General features: G+C 33.2%; 2 protein-coding genes and 1 pseudogene across 2 annotated transcripts; all 3 read right to left on the minus strand.

The window, feature by feature from the left end:
* Positions 1-2,938: 2,938 nt before the first annotated feature.
* On the minus strand, positions 2,939-4,594 carry LOC108836067 (uncharacterized). Its single transcript, XM_018609277.2, has one exon. The coding sequence runs from the start codon at positions 4,213-4,215 to the stop codon at positions 3,190-3,192; it is 1,026 nt and encodes a 341-aa protein (XP_018464779.1). The 5' UTR covers positions 4,216-4,594; the 3' UTR covers positions 2,939-3,189.
* A 6,258-nt stretch (positions 4,595-10,852) lies between these two features.
* LOC130495852 (diacylglycerol O-acyltransferase 3-like) lies at positions 10,853-13,298 on the minus strand (annotated as a pseudogene).
* Positions 13,299-18,072: 4,774 nt separating this feature from the next.
* LOC108810730 (pentatricopeptide repeat-containing protein At2g27800, mitochondrial-like) lies at positions 18,073-19,051 on the minus strand. The gene is made up of 3 exons (XM_018582817.2): positions 18,825-19,051; positions 18,624-18,724; positions 18,073-18,407 (listed from the first exon to the last, which is right to left on the minus strand). The coding sequence occupies exons 1-3, from the start codon at positions 19,004-19,006 to the stop codon at positions 18,376-18,378; spliced, it is 315 nt and encodes a 104-aa protein (XP_018438319.1). The 5' UTR covers positions 19,007-19,051; the 3' UTR covers positions 18,073-18,375.
* Between the last annotated feature and the right edge of the window lie 1,425 nt (positions 19,052-20,476).

Here is a 20,476-nt window from a genome sequence, read left to right on the forward strand (position 1 = left end):
CGTTCTGTTTTTTTTTTTTTTTTTAAAAGAAAAATAGATTTAGAAGTCTTTGAAAGACTTGAATAATAAGAAGCTCCATTGCTTTAAAAGAAAAAAAAAAACAAAACAAGAAGCATTAAGCTTTGATTTTGAAAGTGAAGTCACAATGGCTTAATAAATGATAAAAATAAAAGTGAGCCATAAATATAAAGAAGCACTAGGCTTAGATCCAGAGGTCTATGATAGACTTGAATAACAAAAAATTCAATGGCTTAGATTCAGAGGTTCACATGAACATGAATGGTGGAAGCATACAACTTAACAGAAAATATAATAGAAGCTCAATGGCTTGAAATCAAGAAATAAAAATAAAGAAGCTCTATAGCTTGAAGAACATAAAAGAAAAACAGGAACGGAGCAGATCGTTAGATCATTATAGCTCTGATACCATATTGATAATGATGAGAGTAGATGATTAGAAGAATTGTATATTGACTCTCATAAGAATAATAGTTGGGATTACATACATATTTATACTAATGATATTTCCTAATCTATGTAGATACAAATATATGTAATATCTTATATAATAAATATACAATATTTATTATTAATATCTACGATGCTCTATATCCTTCTATACTATATGCGATGACATACCATCGACTATGCTGAAAATCTTTTTATATATTTTTTAATAATTAATCTGCATAATTTATATTTTTGGAGATTTGAACCCCAAATTTTCTAATATAAAAACATTAATGATTTTTTAGTCAAACTGTTATACTAACAAACCCCTATACTAACGGAGCTTCCACGCAGACAGTCAAATTCTTAACTGATTTTAAATGAATTGAAATCGAAGAAATATCTTAATTACCCTGTAGCTTTATCTTGACCGTAGGGCTGGGCAAAAAATCCGAACCCGGAAAACCAAACCGAACCCGATCCGAAAAAGTAGCACCGAACCCGAACCGAAATTGATTAAATATCCGAATGGGTTCAAAATTTCGGTATTTAAAGAACCGAAACCGAACCCGATCCGAACCGAAGTATTTTGGGTACCCGAATGTATCCGAAATAAATTTATATACTTAAATATATACATTATATATATAATGTATATTAAAAATATATAAGATACCTTTAAGTTTTCCAAAATACTCAAAATATATGCAAATAGTCAAAAGTAAATGTTTAAAATATGTAAAATATACAGAAAACAACAAAAATAGTTAAATATCTATTGATTCTTTATCTAAATATTCAAAGAAAACCAATTTATATGTTAAATTAAGGTATTTTGACATATATGTTATGAAACTTTATATGTAATATATTATCTTTCTTATAAATTTTGAAAATTTAAAGTATATAATGAATTTTGAAAATTTAAAAATATTTTAAGTGGGTTATCCGAACCCGAACCGAACCCGCAAAGATCCGAACCGAACCCGAACCGAAATTTAGAAATATCCGAATGGGGCTGAAATTTTTGACCCCGAAAACCCGAAACCCGAATGGACTGAACCGAAACCCGAATGGGTACCCGAACGCCCAGCCCTACTTGACCGAATCTTTCATTTGTATACTTGAAAATAATCCAGTACATAGATATGGTTAATCACAGTATCATATTACATTTATATGCACTAGTTTTTTTTTTTGTATACACTAGTTTCAAACCAATATTTTCTAATTTTTACATAATTGAATCCTGTCTTGTCAAAACTTGAACCGATATATTAACATATGTACTTGTTGGATTTCTTTTTACCATAAGTTCATTTCTAAGGAAACACACAGATTTACAATGTCACCACCACAACTCTCCAAATCAACCAATCTAGAAAAAACTGTTGCTTCAATAGGATATCACCCACCTACATCTCTCCTAACCGAAACAGAACCAAACAAGAATTTACAAAGCAGTCACCTAAAGTTAGATGAATTAGTTCGTTATATGGAATGTTAATCACCTAAACTTTAGCTAACCGAAATCACCAAAAAGAAGTATGAGTAGATTCTAGACTTTTACTTTTGTACTTTAAAGAGGCTCCATGCATATCTTTATAAGCGTGCACATATGCCTCAATTTATTCTCATCGTATTTCACACTCTTCCATTCTTCTTCAGTACAGCTATAATCATCAGTTACTCCAAGACTAGTGTGTTTATATTGTGGAAAACCTTGCATAACCATATAGATTAGGCTTAGTGTTCGGTTTTCTATTTTTTTGGGTTTATTTTTTTGGTTTAAGGTCTTTCCATCCTGTAGATATAGAAAGTGTTAGGTCATTTAGGAAATTTGGTTCAGTTTCGATTAAGTTATTTCAATTTAATCTGGATAACAATCTTAAGAACCGGTTAATATCTGTTAAAACTTTGGGTCTACTTCAGTTCTATTTTTCAGGATGATTTCGGATAATCTACGTAAAATATTAGGATTTCTTTTCGATAAAATATTAGTTAACTTTAGATAAAATTAGTATTGGGATTAAAATATTTGAATAATTTGATTTTTTTCAAGTAATTATGGTAACTTAAAATGGATGAAAATATCAGATAATTCATTTTTGGTATTTCAATTTATAATTAGTATTTTTTTAAACCTGATAGTACGTCTTAAACTAAATATAATTAATAGTTACTGGTATATAAACTATATTTTGTATATTCCGATACTTATTTGGTTTAAGATTCAGTTTCGATTTGGTATTATTTTTTGGTTCTAGAGACATAGAAAAGGTTTGGATATTAGTAAACGATATTTTTGGTTCAGTTTTAGTTTGGTTTTTGATTCTCGGTTCATATGTCAATACCTAATATAGATCACAATGTTGCAAAAAAGAGAGTCATAGAGATCATATTTTCCAGAAAAAAATGACATTCAATATAAAACTGGGCAATGGTCTTGAGTTTATAAGAAGAAAATACAAAGAAGAATATAGAGTAATATAATCAATCTTCCTAAGAAGAAATTCACATTTTGGAGTCTCTCAAATATTAATTAGCAATTCCAAGAAAAGAATGATGTAATAAAAATCTCTACTCCTTACAAGAAGAAACTGTAAGTAAAAAGAGAAAAACCCATAAAAATTTCTCAAATATTAGAAGAAAAAAAACAGAACCAAGAAACCTTTTTCTTGCAAATCTCAAAACAATAGATATTATTTGTTTTGAAAATTTGTTTTGTCGTTGTTGGTTTTATGTCTTACAGGCGTAAATGAGGAGAGAGAAATCAAGCTTGTCTTTGTCTTGTTCATCTTTCTGAACCACCTTCTCTTCCAACCAAAGCCTGCTACTGTCTAAACCATTCCTTGTCCTAAACATGAACACAGCTTTCCCACAACCTTCCGGACTACTAAAGAACCAATCATGAACATCCCACATGAGATCCACAAGCAACCCGTCAACGAAAATCGTCTGATTCCCTCTGAAATTCCATTGAAGCCTCCTCACTTTCGTAACCGTCTTCTTATCGATACAAACAGAGAGAACAGGGGAATGATGATGATGATGATGATGATGAGTGCTCTGCTTTAACCCCTCTGTTTTCTCTGCGTTACATCTGATGACGATCTCGTGTGAGTCTCCTGATTCAATGAACTTAGCCTTAGTCGAGTAAAAAGTGTTTCCGGAGAAGTACTCTTGTCGGGAAACCAGAGACTTTCCCGAGTCGAAATCGAAATCCAAACCCTTTTTCCTGAGAGTTTCTTCGGAGGAGTCTCCGAGAAAGAGACCTAGCTGAGCATCGACGAGGAGGATGACGTAGAAGCCTTGGACCGGCTCAGGACTCAGATTAGAATCGTACTTGGCGGAAGAGAGATCCCAAGAAACCTCGATTCTACCGAGATCGGAGTCGACTGATTTGTTTCCTTTCTTCTTACGGAAGAAGCGAGAAGAAGTGTTGAGTTTGAGAGATGTCCGAGGGTTTTGATCTTCGGAGGAAACAGAGATGCTGAGGCCACACTGTGGATGATGATGATTGTTCTTATTGTTGCACCATGTGACTTTGATGATGAGATGCTTGGAAAGTGAAGTGATTCTGTAGATGCTTGTGATGGAGGTTTGTATGGATGGTACGAGAGATGGAGAGATACAAGCGTTGCCGGTTTTGTATTTTGAACATGACAATGATAATGATGATGATGATGATAACGATGATGGTGAAGATAATGGATGTGTAACGTTTATTGAGTTTTCGCTGAAACATGACACCAAATCTCTCATCTTTTCTTGGCTGCAATCTAATAAATGTGAAATTTATGTGAAAAGAAGATGAAATTTATCAACTTGGATTTGTGTCTGTTTGCTTCTTGAGACAAAACAACAAGAGCGTTTTTATTCTTGTGAGGACTGAGGAGAGGACGAAGAAAAAGAATGAGAAGGCTGAAGATTGGGTTGCTTTTCTTTTTCTCTCTCTTCTTAGAGAGAGGAGAGAGGAGAGATGGATTAGGGTGTGACTGTCTGTGTGTGCAGTGGTGGTACCAAGAAGACTGCAGTTCAATATCTATAAGCCAAATTTAAGTACTGTTTTTTAGCTTTTGTTGTCTAATTTAAGGGACTCACTTTTTTCTTTCTTATTTAAATTGTAATTATTAATGCTCTCTAATTTCTTTAAAAATTAGTACAAGTTTTATATGGGAATCGAAATTTGGTTTTACTCAAATATAATTTTAGATAAATTTAGAAAAAAATTCTGAAGTTTCTATACTTTGAACCAAAGTGAAAAAATTGACATATAGTTTTAATTTCTGACCACAAAAATATATGGAATTGATGTTTTAAAATTTTCTTATTTTTAAAATAAATTCTACTATCATCTCTTCATATAATTACTTTTTAGTATCATATTTTCATGTTATCAGTTTTAGTAGGAAATGAAGTTTGGAAGTTACAAACTATAATGAAAAAATTTCAAAGACTTAAAATGCGTATATGTTTCACTTAGTTTTTTTTAAATGCAATTTTCTCTATTTGTAATTGGAGATATTCTATTTTTTAATTTGAGGGATGTTTCATTTTTCTCCATCTTTGTTTATTGCAATATATAATTTGTGTTGGTTTTATATCCGATATACCTTATGTATAACAAAAATTTAGGTGTAAAAAAGTCTACAATTAGAGAAATTCTTTTGATATTATATTCAAAGCAATTTTAAGTTAATACTCCCTATGTTTTATAATAATAGGTTTTATAATAAATGTCATTCTTGCATTTTTTTTGTTACACAAAAATGTTACTTTATAATTCTAATGCAAATTATACTTACTTTCAGCTGAAAATTAATTATAAATTGCATTGATTTTATATATAATTATATTTATCTCAAATACTGTTGGTCAGAAAAGTGTAATTAATAACAACTTATATATATTTCCATCACTCTTTGTAATCTGTGTGAAAAATTTTAAAATGAAACTTATTCAGAAATGGATGGAGTAAAAACATCCCTAGATTTATTAACATTTTGATACTGAATCTACTGCATGATTAAAAGAAAAACCGTTTTCGTATATAATTAATTGAAGGAAAGTTAATGTAAGTAATATTTGTGGTATGCGTTACTATTCATCTTTCCAAGATATCAGAGTCAAATATTGACAACTAGGGTAAACTCGCCCTGCGGGCGAGTAAATAAATTAATATTATAATTTTATAAAATGTTTTATTTATTTTTAACTAAAAATAGTATTAAGATTCATTAAAATTTACAAAACTTTTACTATTTATAAGAAATTATATACTTATCTAATTATTATAAACTTATATACAGTAAGTTACATAGATTTTTTTAAAATAACGGTGGAGAATAAGGAGAGTGTGAAACTACTTTTCTCTTATTTATATATTGTTTCAAGAAACGATTTTTCTTTAAACTAAGAATTTCATAACATAAAGAAATAACTTATTCAATATAACTTAACATACTTTAAATAAATAAATAGATTATATGAAACTATTGTTACTATATATATATATATATATATATATATATATATATATATATATGAAAACGAAGTTAACTATATATATATATATATATGCATATGTTTGTTAGGATTTTATATGTATTATTATATATGGAAACGAAGTTGCCTATGTTATTAAAATTATTGATTAGAAATATTTTTTGGCAAAAAAAATTGAATAGAACTTTGGAAACCAAATATGTCCGACTAACATATAAAATATAATCCTTACAATAATTATATTATAGGCATAAATTATTTAATTTTATTATATATTTATCAATTTTAAATAAATATATACATATTAAATTATTTAAGCTCATATTATAATTACTCAGCATTCGTGTAGATGTGAACAATGAAGATATTCGTAACTGAATTTATATCTACTTACAAAATAAATTCTTGTTTAAAAATATAAAAAATTTAATTTATTAAATTTATTAAGAAAATTTCAGTTGAAAATATTAAAATATATCATTTGAACTATTTAATAAGCAGTTTTAAATTTAAAATATTAAATAATAATAAATTAATGTGATGTATCATACTAATAAAAACATCTTTTACAATGTCGAGGTATATTATAATACGAAAGTTTATTTAACCCGATTTGCTTAATTAATTAGTTTAGTCAATGAATCAAGTAACTTTTTAACCGAAGGATTCTATGTTTTCTAAAGAAACTGAAATGATCTGGTTTGCTTAACTAATTGGTTGAGTTAATGAATTAGTAAAATTTGAACCAAAGCGTTTCTTTGTCTTTGTAAGCGTGTGACATGTTTACATGTGTGCTTACAAACCCAATTGTTTATAGTTTCCTTTTCCTTCGGAATTAACGCCGCCACCGTCATCATCGTCTTTCTCTCCTTCCCGTATTTTCTCTCCTCCTCCTTCTTTCTTGTCCTTCCTTCGCTTCTCTGCTCCGTATGTTACGCATATAAGAAATGGTGTTGTTACAAATCTTCGTGAAACCTCAACGGAAAAATATTTCTTCTTGTGAGTTCATCCTCATCATCATTGATGTATCCTTCATTGTACTCCTACTCATAACCACCGCATCCAAATCCTCCCACAACCGTCACAACACACCACACCCCATCTGGAGACTCCTTCACCTCCTTTAGTCGCTCAGATCCGCCTCTCATGTAACGCCACACGATTTTCAGACCACTGCTTCTCTTCACACGGGTCGGGTCCCTCTGATTCTAAACCAAAATCTGTTTTGTACTGCTCACAAAGAGTAATCACTGCAGCACCGCGCCGAATTGACGGACGAACATCGCTGTGATGAGCGGAGAGGTCATGGGCGCAGATCTGGCTTATCATTACGATTGCATATCAGGTCCCAAACTGGAAACAACACGAAGCAAGTAGTCGACACCATCACGTTAAATTCACCGAATATTTTGGAGAGCTTAAGATTGAGAAGCTTGAATTGATGGATTTGAGGGTATAGAACATACCTTTTTATAGTGGAGGATTCGGAAAAATAATTAATGGGCGATGCATTCAAGGAAAAATTGTGGTAGGAGTGGAGAGGATTGGTTAATGCATCGTTTGGTTTCATTGAGATTTTGTAACGCCTGAATATTAATAATGCCGGTGACGTGAATAGGTAAAGAAATCTGGTGGCGTTAAGAATTGACGGAGGCTACGGAGAATCCGAGGTTGGCTACGAAAAAATAGAAAACGACGCGTTTTAAGTCAGAGTTGCTTATTTTTCAGGCGGGCTTTACAAAGATTCATTTAAAAGTATGTGTGCAATCTAAAGCCCAAACGAAATATAAATGGGAATAAATGAAACACAGAGTTTTGGCTAACGGGACACATGTCAGCACAGGAGAATGCGAGTTTATGACGTGGATGCTGAGTTGTCATAGCTCAGGAGGGAGGAAACTGAACTTTATATAAATAGACTAGGGTAAGCCCGCCATACGGGCGGGAAACAGATCAGTAGATAATTTAAAATAGTCAGAGTAAATATTTAATATTAATTATTATCATTTTAAAATATACATATTTGTTAATTTTTATATGATATTTTTGAAAACTAAATAAACCATATTATTTGGATAATTGGTTATGCTTCTATGAAATAAATACTACTTATTACTTTTCTTAAGTATGATATTCTTTTGTTAAGAGGTTTAAACAATTTTATTTTGTTTAGTAATTTATGTTTTAGTTATAAATTAATAATTAGATTTGGTATTACATCATTTCTTGTGATTTTCCTGGGTTGCATGACCAAAACAAATGAGTGAAATTATTATTATTTTTTTATGGTAGGAAAGAAACAAACTTGTAAATAGATTCATGTATTTTATATAATTTAATTTTATACATATTACTGGATTGTGATATATGTTTTACAAAATTTAGTTTTCGGTAGGTTTTTGTTAGAACTTTATTTGAGTTAAAATATATTATTAATTATAAAATTATTTATGTAATATTAGATATTTATATTAAGTAACAGGAGATAACAGGAGGTAGAGGAATCTAATCTGATAGTTATCAATTTTGTTTACGCAGGAACACTGTTTTACATAAACGTGATTATTAAAAGGAGGTAACATGAGCATGTCGTCAGTTGAAATGTAATTTATCGTATATGTTAATATTTTTTTTACAAAACAAAATATATAACTGTTAATATGGCAATTGACGTTGTTGTAGTTGGTTTGTTTGTATCAAGTTCAAATCACTGGATGGATGGTTAAAAATTAAGATCATATGCTTTGAAAATTGTCTTTGAGCTTTTGTAATTGGCTGTACTTCTTAATTAATTATGTGTGTTTTATACATATAACGGAATGTGATTTTTGTTATGTGAATGCATTAGTGGAAATAACATGAGCTTTGTAGTTGGACTATTGTCGTGGCCTTTGATTCATATGATTTGTATATGCTAGTAGTATTTATTCATAGAGGCTATTTTGGTTTTTTTATATAATTTATAGTAGCAAGAATATTAGCTAAGAGAATTTACTCTCAGTTACTTTTTTTCTCTTTCCTGGGTTATTTTTCTCTGACATCTCTCTAACCTAATCGAAGCGTTTTAGCTCCGGCCGGCGGGTGGGTTCTTACAGCCACCGCCGGTCCGGCCTCTCTCCTTTCTCTTCCTGCTTTCCTTTGCGTTTTTTAGTTTATTCCTCTCGTCCTTTTTGGTTTTTTCTTTGTTTCCGGCGCCGCACCGTTTCGCGGTGGACGGCCGGCTCAAGTCTCCGTCGTTGCATCCATCAGATTAGGGTGAACGGTCGGCTCTCGGTTTCCGCGTCGGACGGTTCATGCGTTTTGACGGCGGCTCTGATGGAAGTTTTATGATGTTCTCTAGGTGTTTCGGTGTTGATGTGTGGTTTCGCTCCCGATTTGAGTTCCCAACGGACTATAGGTTCTAGCCAGTGAAAGAAGCGAGCGGAAGAAGATGGGTGGTTCTCGATGGTTCGGGATGAGATCTCGGGATAAACCCGATGAAGCTCTCCGGTTTATGGAGTTCAGGCGTAAGAGTAGTGGCAGGAAGGATCAGGATCCTGGCTCCGGCGTTTGTGTAGTGTTCCGGTGAAGCGGCGGTTGGCTTGCTCCGGTGTGGTCTCGTTGTCGGTGGAAGCGTAGCGGATGTGTGACGCGTGTGTCTCGCTGGGCGAGATATTAACACGTGTCCTCCGCGTTCTTCAATGTTCTCGCGTGTTTTGGTGACGCGCTGGGTTTCGATACGCGTCCACCGATAGTTTCCTTGGTTTGGACCGTGCGTGGTCGTTTGGACAATTCGGGCCACTGTTGGGCCTTTTTCATTTGTATGTATGTTTGTTTTTTTTGGGTCCCGATCTTGGGCTTGTGTTTGTATTTGTACTTGGGCTTCTAGCTTTTATCTATAAATCTACTTAACGGAAAAAAAAATATTAGCTAAGAGAAATTATTTTATGCAATGAATTAGCAAGTGGGCCATAAAATAATAAAAAATTAAGTGTATTAATTTTGGTTTGTCTCGGTTAACCTAGTAAACCTAGAATCATGACAACAAATACAATCTATGTAGATTTTCTATTGTGTAAGGCCAGTGTTAGGATGCAAGTCTTACTTGTGCTTTAGAATCTAGTATAAATTAGATGATAAAGTGATGTATTCTATTCACTTTTTGTTGTTAAAGGATTAAATTTATTCACTTTAAAAAGGATTATTTTTAGAACACACAACTAACTCTCTATACAAAAGTCAAAAAAGAAGAAAACAATTTTTAACTCTTTTAACTTTCATGTTTTCCGAATCGGATGATCACCCTACAAAAAACGTGATTTGTATTTATAGTCATACCAGATTTTTCAAATCTTCTAAGATTAATTTTATACCAAAACCTTGATAAAAAACAGTAGGATATTTGACACAGAAAGCCATTGATGATAGCTTTGGTCACATAGATGAATTTCTTCAATCCTGGTCGTAACTAAGAAAGACCCATTACAATTTGCAGGTCTTGGTGATAAAACATCAAACAAATCGTGTCTATTGGGATGATCTAATACTGGTAATGCAAAGGGACTGCATCGTTAGAGAATGCCATTACTATGTTTTTTTACCCAATACAGTCAACTGCATCTTATAAGTTTTTATTTTCTTTTGATAGCTATGTTCAATTAACATTATAACATATTTGGTCTGTACTTTCTTTTTCATATTTATTTTTAATTTTATTATATGTGTTTTGATAGGAAGCGTATTGATGAAACCTAAAGGAAATCACAGAGCAAATCACGTTAGTCTAAAACATAACACTATGTTATACCAATTTCGGTTAACCGTTGTCGGTTAAGGTTTCACATTTTTTAATACCACCTTAATTTCTTTGTGCTTTAAGTTCTATCATTACCAACAGAGAAAAAAATGGTAAAGATGTTGACAATAAAAGTGGGAGAGAGGAGGCCGTATCATATAGAGATAGCTTCAATCTTTATGGGTGTTCTTACATTCTGGGAATGACTCCATAACGTATTATACAGAGAAATAAAGTATCTTTTTACCACAATAATTTCCACATCCTGCAGCCCAACTCCAATAAAAATGGCCTTTATAGGTGTTAACAGAAAGTCATCACAGATCAGACTCGTTTAGTACTTTACCATTTTGACAATCTCATCACTTCCCCAAGCACTTGCAAGCACGACAGAACCTTCCATGACCGTCGTTGTCTTCTGAAACTCATCCAATAACACAACTCCTCCTTACTTCTTGCACTTTCTTCCAATACAAACTTCTACTCTTTTCAATGGCAATCAAACAACTGCCACTAATTCTACATTCTTCAATCTTTCCAGGATTAACAATTGAGCAAAAGGCTATCGATGCAGCAGCTGATTTCAGTAGAGCAAGCATCATTGCTTTATCAGTGTTCTTACAATCTGGGAAGGGTTTCTACTCCAGAATCTGGCTGTAACAACTCCAGAATCAGTGTAGCCTTATTTCCGAAAGAGCTCATGTCAACAACTTTTCCTATTTCCGAATAAGATTCCATTTCAGCAATAATTTTCATGGCTTTAGCTTTTGGATTTTCTTATTTCCTCTGTTTCTACAATAGCTTCTTCTTTATTTTTAACTGACCCAATCGCTTAACCAGAATCTATGTTACTTCCTGCTTAATTCAAAATCCAATCAATATCCACCACAAAATAGTCAAATTAAATAAGAGAGCATTAGTTTACAATGTTGAATAACTCTTACCGAGACTTTCTTGTTGTCATCGTCCGCAACCAAACCCTGTTCCTGAGAATATGTTGAAGTTTTTAGAAATAATTTTAACCTTAGACTTCTTTTTCATCGACATATAAATAGCATGATATAGTGGGTTGCAGGAGCTTAGTTTAATTTAAAATCAAGTAGTATTTTAGCAGATGGAAAGCCGCTTACATTTCTCTGACATCCAAATCAGTTGTGATGAACCAAGTGATGGAGCTTGCGGGCATCACCATGGCGGACATTACCTAAACAGTGGAGGAGGAGTGGTCCGTCTGCTAGTTAGTTTAGAACAAATCAAAAGATGATTCTCAAAGTAGGAAAGCTCACCGTTTTATAGTCAATCTCCACCGCCTTGGAAATTAAGACTCGCATTGATTATAAATTGTGGGTGATGGATTACTGGAAGGTTTTAAGTGGAATATTCTGTAACTGATATCATTCGTATCATGAAGGAGAAGATGAAAGAACAATCTCGTCATGAGATCTGGAGAGGCAAAGATGAACACATGTCCAACCTTTAAAAACGCAGCGTTTCTTTTATCGTCTGGGCTCTGGGTTCTAAGAAGACACAGCCCATTTAAAACTAAAGCCTGAACATAAAATAAATGAAACGGTGAGTATTATGAAACAGGACACGTGTCACTCCGTTGGAAGTCGAGTTTATGATGTGGCGGATGACGTGGCGCATCCTGGAGAGAGATAACTGTACTTTATATAAATAGATATGAAAACATAAACTGAATCGATTTATGCACATACAAAATATACGTCTTTAATTGGTATAGAGACTGAATTAAGAGAATAAAATAAAATTGAGATGCTATTGGTTTCATAAAACTTCAGAAACAAATTAAAAAGTCATGATAAGAACTCCTTCTCTCTCTCTCCGCTCTCTCTTAAAAAAAAAAAAGACTTCGAAACCTAATTGACGTCGGCGGCGGTTTGGAGGCAATAGCCTTCACCGTCAGCCTTTGTGTTCTTCTTTTCTTCTTTTCTGTTCGCTTTTCACCTTCGTTTTCCTCCTCTGTTGATATGCTCGCATCTCTGCTTGGTGGTGATTCGGCGAGACAGAGTTAGGGTTCGGTGGTGGTTGGCACGGCAGCGGGAGATTTCCTTTTTCCGTCTCAGATCTGGAGGCTTTCTCAGATCTGGATTGACGCAGGCGGTAACACGGTGCTTGAGGACTGTACCTGTAAGTTGTCTCGCGTTTAGCCAGTAGGGTTAGTTATCCAGAAATTTTAACTTGAGCCGGTTACGGAGATCTCGGGGTGCGTCGGTGCGGGGACTACCGTTGGTCAGACAGTTCTCGGAGATGGGATGGGGAAGTGGCGTTGTTCCTCAGTTCATCCTCTGTTCTGGATCTAGACCTTGAAACAGGGGTTTGAGAGTTGTATTTAGTTGTCTCTCAATCCACTCTGTTGGCTGTGCACGGGGAGGAGATCTGCGGTGATGCAGTGGTGTATGTGGCTATCTACGCGCGTGTGGTTAGCTGGTGGTGTCATGCTTGCTTCTCTGACCGTGAGAATGTTCTGCGCAGAGAACTTCACGGGCATGAAGCTTCTTCTTCTTTTAGCAGCTCCGGTGGTGTGGCAAACTCTACCTTTCATGCCCCTTCCGAATAAGAGCAGTGTCTTGTAGGAGTGCTTGACTTGAACTGATGAAAGAGAAGCGCAACAGTCAATCGATGTTTGGTGTGAGCAGCATCTCCGTTTTTTGCAGTGGTACTCGGCGGATGAGTGGGCGTTTCATGCGGTAGCACAGATTAGCTAACTGTGCGGCAAAGGTTTTGGCTAGATCGGTGGGGCAGAGGCATACAACTCCACCTTTATCCGGACCTCCGGTTCAACCGGGCCGAACTGTCCACTCCGAATGCATCCGTTTGAGCCATTGTAAGACTTGGAAGGTGTGTGAGCTAATTTTGCAGGTTATCAAAGGCGTGTATGTGATGAAGCTGTAGGTCCGGAGGGGTTTTGAGGGCTGGCCAATCCTCCGTAGACTCGCGGCAACTTAGCAGCCACAACAATGAGACTCCAGCTCTTGGCTCACTGCGATCCTAGGCAAAGTGCGTTGTTATGTTATCCAAGCTCTGTTTCAGTTTTTGTATTTCTAGATTTTGCTGTGTTTTTCTTTTTGTATCTTGGTGTTGTGTAGTTGTCTTTATTTTTCTGCTACTTGTTTTCATTGTAACTTCTGTCAAAAATTAAAATGGTATAAAATTTAACATTCATACCAAAAAAAAAAAATTAAAAAGTCATGTGGCTGCATGTGATTTAGAAGGTACGTCGAAATCAACACCACCCATGAGTCTATTCTCCGACTGCTTCTTTGGGTAGCCTTGGGGTGGCCTAAGACTTTTTTTTTGACGAAGGCCTGAGACTTTTTTTTGACGAAGGCCTAAGACTTTTTACTAACGTAATATTATGTTTATACCTTTTTCTTAAATTATCTGAATTATATATATAATTCTTTAATTATATGTATATATATGTGGATATAACGGATTGAATCGAATATTCATTCCTAAAAATATTAGTATTTGTAGTTTACTTTGTTTTTTGTGGATATTACATATTAGTATTTGCTTTTATTTTGTAAAGTTATAAATATCTAAATTTTTCTATTAGAATTGAAACATATCCAGTGCTGTTAAGTGCTAACTGAGATTATGCATACTTTCAAATTGCCAGAGCTGTTAAGTTAGATTTATATCATAATTTTTTGAGTGACATTAATTTATTATTTTCTAAATAAAATTTTAATTTAGGTTGATATTGTTTGACAACAAAAGGAACAAAGTCATGAAAATACCGGCGCTTCATTTTAAATAAACGGGAAAGAAGCTTTCGTGGTGTGAAAGGGGATGATGAACAAAGGTTGCCCATGTAATGATAATGTATTAGATAATAATATCTTTTGACAATGCCAAATGTCAGTATCAATTACTAAAAGCCAGTTAGATGATGATATGGGTTATGATGGAGATACTTTCAGAAGTTGAAAACTTAAATTTAGAAATTGGCGAGACAGAAAAAAAGAAAAATTATGTGACCAAAACATCTTGTGGTTTTAATGGTTTATGTTAGTATTCAAAATATGTCACAGAAACAAAAGTTGCCTTGATGATCTTAATTGATTGCAATTCCTAACTTCAACTTATTCAAAGCTTTTTGTTCTTTAGTAACCTCAAATCTAGTGCCGAAATTTATACATTTTCGTTAATCAATGACAAGAAGGTTGATAATATTATGAAATTGCATAAGATATCCCTTCCTAAAAATTGAATCTTAACTCTTAAGTACAACAAAATCAATTCCTTGCACTCACCACTAGACCATAATCAGGGACTATAATAGTTTTGGTGAGATAAGTCGGCAAATGGATAGGGACATTTAGGTAGCTAGATGAAAATGGACATGCGAGAGTAAATGAATCTGCAAATGGATATGAACATATAGGCAGCTAAGAGAAGACTCAAATGGATAGGAACATTTAGACAATGGTGATTGTGGTATGAATTGGGAACATCCACGGCAAACCCTACATTTATACAAGTCTTCGCATTGAAAGGTCCCATATTCCACTTGCGATTGGGTTTTACGGTTTATAATCGGTTTAGGCAATAACTGGTAAATTAAAATGGAAATAATGGAACAAAAAGAATTGAAATGATATGAATAGAATACTGCAAAAAATGGAATCAAATTTATTTCATTCAGTCATGAACCAAAATTTTATGAAATACTTTTATTTACATTTTATCTAATTATTTTTAGAGTTGATGAGATGACCATTCTATTACATTCATATCAAATGGTAAAAATATTTGTGGCATTCCATTCCAAAATAGTATTCCCACAACGGACCACCGTATTTTATTAAAAACTCCCGTATGTGCAACTAAGGGGTTGAGTGGTTTTCTCTCTACCACCCGCAAACGCAGCTTTTGCGGTTGGTAGCGGTTAACAGCGTTTCAAAACAATCATACAAACCGCTACAAATCGCTTCAAACCGCTCCGAACCTCTTAAAACCAAAAGCTGGTTCCAGCTAGCGTTTGCGGTTGCGGGCGGTTGCAGTTGGATAAAAAAATATTTTTTTTCTAAATATTTTAAAATTTAAAATTTAAAATTAAAAATGAAAATATTATAAATAAAAATATATAAACATTTTATATATTAATTTAAATTCACAAACAATATAGTATTTTTTTATAAAAACTTTAAAGTAGCTATTCATCATAATTTTTAAAAGTTAATATACATACATATATAAAGATATACACATATATAAAAAGAAACAAAATATTCTTTAAAAGTTTTAATATAAATCTTCATAAAAATGTATTAAATTATAATTTTCAACTACTTAAAAATTAAAAAATAAACTTAATATTATTATTAATCATATTATATTAACAATTATTATATTTTATCACAATAGTATGTTTTTAATATTTTATAATTTTATAATATGTTTATATTGATAATTTATTATTAAACCGCTGCAATGTTTCATAATCAACCAGTCACAAACATCCCGCAAACGCAACAATTTTTAAACGTTACGCCAGTCATACAAAACGCTATGTAACACTTGAAACTGCAACTACCCGCACCCGCAAACTCCCGCACCCGCAACCGCAACCGCTGCGTTTGAACCAGTCAGAACCTAACTTCTCATTCTATCACATCACTCCAATTGGTTATTTATAAAACTGTTGTGATAAAATAGTTGTAGTATCACAGATTGGTCATAAATAAAGCATTTTTCTTTCTTAAAAGAAAAAAATAAGTAAACATGTGTTTTCTTTTTGCTTAAACTAGTTAACATATGGTTACCGAGTAACGTTAGATTGATATATTTTAAAGACAATATAAGCCGATTTTTTCTTCTTATGCATGATTCTTTTCTATTTTTTTTATAATGATCTCTTCTCTCTTCTTTTGTTTAACTTGTGAGTCGGTTTGTATGATTGCAAACTTCCGCATTTCTGCAGATTTGTCTCATGGCAGTCGTTTTTTCTCTCTCGAATTAAATCCATCCTGTCATGGAGTTTGGACACAACTTAAGTAATTACAAATATAGCACACACTAGTGATTACTGAGCAACATTAAAATTGGCTCGAGCAAGATTCCTAATCTTGATTCTGGTTCAAGAATTTTAGTTAAGAGGCCCTCCTGAGGAGAGTACAGCATAAATTACATAATTAGTAAGAAAGCAAGTTTGGGCCAGTTTTCTTTAACTCACTGAATAATATACTCGAAGTGAAAAACAGAGCAAGTACATTAGGGGTCAGGGAACCATGGCCTTAATCAACGGCGTCATATCAGAAGCAAGATCTGTTTAGATCAATTTGGATTAATATATAGTTATGAAAACTTACTTGAATCACTTAAATCGATTTTTTTTTAAAACAATTCGGTTACGACCGATTTGCCACTTAGGGAACCATTTAGATGCCTCATGAACCAAATTTTAAAACATTGGATTGAAATAACTAATACCTAAATATAAAAAAAATTACAACAAAGAATTTAGATACCCACAGAAATAAACATATTTTTGAAAGGAAAATAATATAATCATATTCGACTTTGACGATTCTCTAGCTTCTTGACCAGATTGGAAAATAGAAAATAGAAGTAAAGAAGCTGTTCCTTTGGCTTTGTATCTGGAATATGTCAACAAAATTTTCAGAAAGGGGGAACGAACTAAGTGCTTTAGTGAAACCACATGGGGGCACAAAGCCAAACAATGACCATTCAATCATCATTATAAAGACTCTTCTTCTTGTTTTGGCATCGCATTGGGTCCCCCAAAGGAAACTTGGATATATTTTGTAACTTTCTGAAACAAACTCATACGAACATACCCACTTTCATGTCTTTAAAAAAGTTTTTCTGTGGTGATGGCTGGTTTCAAGTCTCTATCAACTAAGCATCTGCAAAATTTTATACTTGAGATTGATTTCCACGTACACCTACTTGAAGAGAGATTATGCCAAGAACATATGGAGCTCTCATGGACAGACAAAATAAACAATACACACCCTAGATTGGAGAACCAAAATCTCAAGAGAGAATCGAGAAAAACAAGCATACACTTCATTGTGTGACTGTGTCTTTCAAAAAGCGCTACAATTCACACAGTTTATATCCTTAGATCCGTTGATGCGTTAGAAATTACAAGAGAAAATTAGCACCAAAGTGGAGTTATTCTCAACAAAAGGACATATGAAGCCAAGAAAATATCTCATGATATACGAATCTACTAGGAGTCTCTGTCTCTATGCAGATATTTCATAAAAAGAAAGAGAATAAGTGCACAGACGCTTAAGTGCACATCATTCACTTGAGTCAAAAACAAGGCCAAGGCACATGAATTGGTAGAAAGGGAAAAGAAAAAAGTCTCTCCCGTGCAAACAGTCTTATTTCTCTAAATTTGAAAAGAGTGAATAGTATCCGGGAGAGGTTATTATACATTCCTGACAATTACAATGGTCCGAATCATCATTTGACTGATAAGATAAGAACATGTAAGTAATAACATCTGCCAAAAAATTGTATTGAGGGTTCCATCTAATACGGTTGATATATATCTTTTAACTGAAGAAGCTGAATTTTCTTGAAAACATCAAAACGAAGCGGAAAAAGCCATCCATCTAAGTAACTTCAGGTGCTGCCTCTTAGATGGGACTGACATAGTTAGCAAATCTACCTGTCATTTGAAGATGCAAACTTGTTAGAAGCGGAATCAAAAGAAAAAAGCCATTTCTGAAATCTAAATCACATTCTAAAGAAGCTCAGACAACCCCCCCAAAACAGCCAAATGTTGGCATCTTTCTCAAGGAAAACGTAACTAAAAGACTATGGCGTTAAGAATAATCCAAACACAAGTAATCGAATGGAAAGAAGGTTTTTTGGGTATATTAACCTTGATAAGAAGTGAGGTCAGAAGGGAGTTTAGAAACGAGGCAAGCGGCAGCAACGACGCTATGAAACGGTTGATGAGTGCTCACTTCTCGCCGCACAAACCTTTATTTTTTTTTTCAGATTTCAAATATCAAAAGTCAAAAACTTTATCACAATATTTCACATTCGTAACAGAAGTGAGTGGGGGAATGTTGTTTTATACCTGGGAAGAGAAGAAGCTTCGATTCGAGTCTGACGAAGAGGCGGCGATGGGGAGGAGGAGTTCGGGTTCGGGTTGGGGACTGAGGAGATTCTCGGTCTAGGTGAGATCAAACTTCTTCTTCTGGTAGCGGTTCGTAAGATGGAGCCTAGAGACGACCTAGAAGCTATGCTCGTCGCAGCCATTTCTTCTTCTTCTTCTTCTTCTGCAAGTATCGTTAAACCCTCATTAGTGGTTTTGACTGCCGGTTTGGTAAACCGGAATACTGTAATTCGGTTTGCGGACAAATCCGTTCGAGAGATTATTATATGGTTTACCTTTGCTTTGCACCAATAATTAATTAATTTTGAACAGAGTTCTAAATATTTAGATCTTTCTTTACCAAATTAATTAATTTTTATAATTACTAGATTCTTTCTCCGCGCTACGCGCGGAAAAGTGTGTTGATCATTTATTTTCCGATAATATGTGTCAATATTTGTTTGTGGAATGAGGGTGTTGTATTTATCAAAGCAATGAGGAAGTCGATGAATTATTTATGGGTGCTCAATCCGGTAAACCTTTTCAATTTAAAACTGGAGGTAACAATTTGAAAAAAAATCTTTGAAATGTAATTTTTATATTCAAAAGTTTCTTTTTATTGATTTTTTAAAAATAATTGTTACAAATTTCTAATTCGATATTAATAAGTTAGCTAAATAATTTGTTTCTTCGGGTAAGTAAAAACTGATATTGAAAATAATTCAATAATATTTTTAAATTAAAAATAATTTTGATATTCTTATATTTTATTAGATTAGTAATATTATATTAATATATAAATATTTAATAATTTATTAAATTATTGATCTATAGTTTAGCAACAGTCGATCTCGGGATTCTTGAAATAATCTGGTTCAGTGTCCAAGTCGAGTGCGTAAATGGTTTTACTATTTTCTGTATTTTAATAGTGTTTTACTTTATTATATTTATTAATTCTTATATATTAGCAATATTTTACATGATTTGCTGCAGCGTTTGATTCTGTGATTTCTAGATTTGTTATTTGAACGAGAGAAAAACTTGGGTTGTTATGGCTTGTAAACGAATAAACCAGAACATTAAAAACCTATTCTAATATTTACAAATTATTCAAAATATTTTTTATTGATGGATCATATAAACAACCAATTTCTAAGGCTTGTTTATTTCCTTAAGTTCAGAGGTGTTTTTTGGTATCATATAAACAACCAAATTTTTATGTTCTTTTTAATTTTTAGCTTAATCTGAAAATTCCAGACTCTGTCAATGATTTGTTGTTTTTATTTTATGGTTATTTGGAATTGGTTAGTTAATAAAGAGTTCAGGTCACACCGAGAATGAGGCTCCCATAGATTAGTGTTAAATCAAGGTGATATTACCCTTATCCTAAACACAACTCGTTTCACCAAAATGGAAAGCCCGAAGGCATATATGTTTGCAGCTGACCCTGATTATAAACAAAGTGGTATAAACTCATCAAGTTTAAAACAAAATATAAAAGAAAACAAACATTGAACCAACCGAAAGGTAAAGGTAACTAAGATTAAACAACATTCAAAATCCACTTAATCTGAAGAAGCAAGCACTAATCTTTTCCTAAAATACGTTATCTTTTGTTGCTAATTCTTGTTGGG

The sequence above is a fragment of the Raphanus sativus genome, chromosome 6, assembly GCF_000801105.2.
Source record: "Raphanus sativus cultivar WK10039 chromosome 6, ASM80110v3, whole genome shotgun sequence".
In the NCBI taxonomy this organism is placed as follows: domain Eukaryota; kingdom Viridiplantae; phylum Streptophyta; class Magnoliopsida; order Brassicales; family Brassicaceae; genus Raphanus; species Raphanus sativus.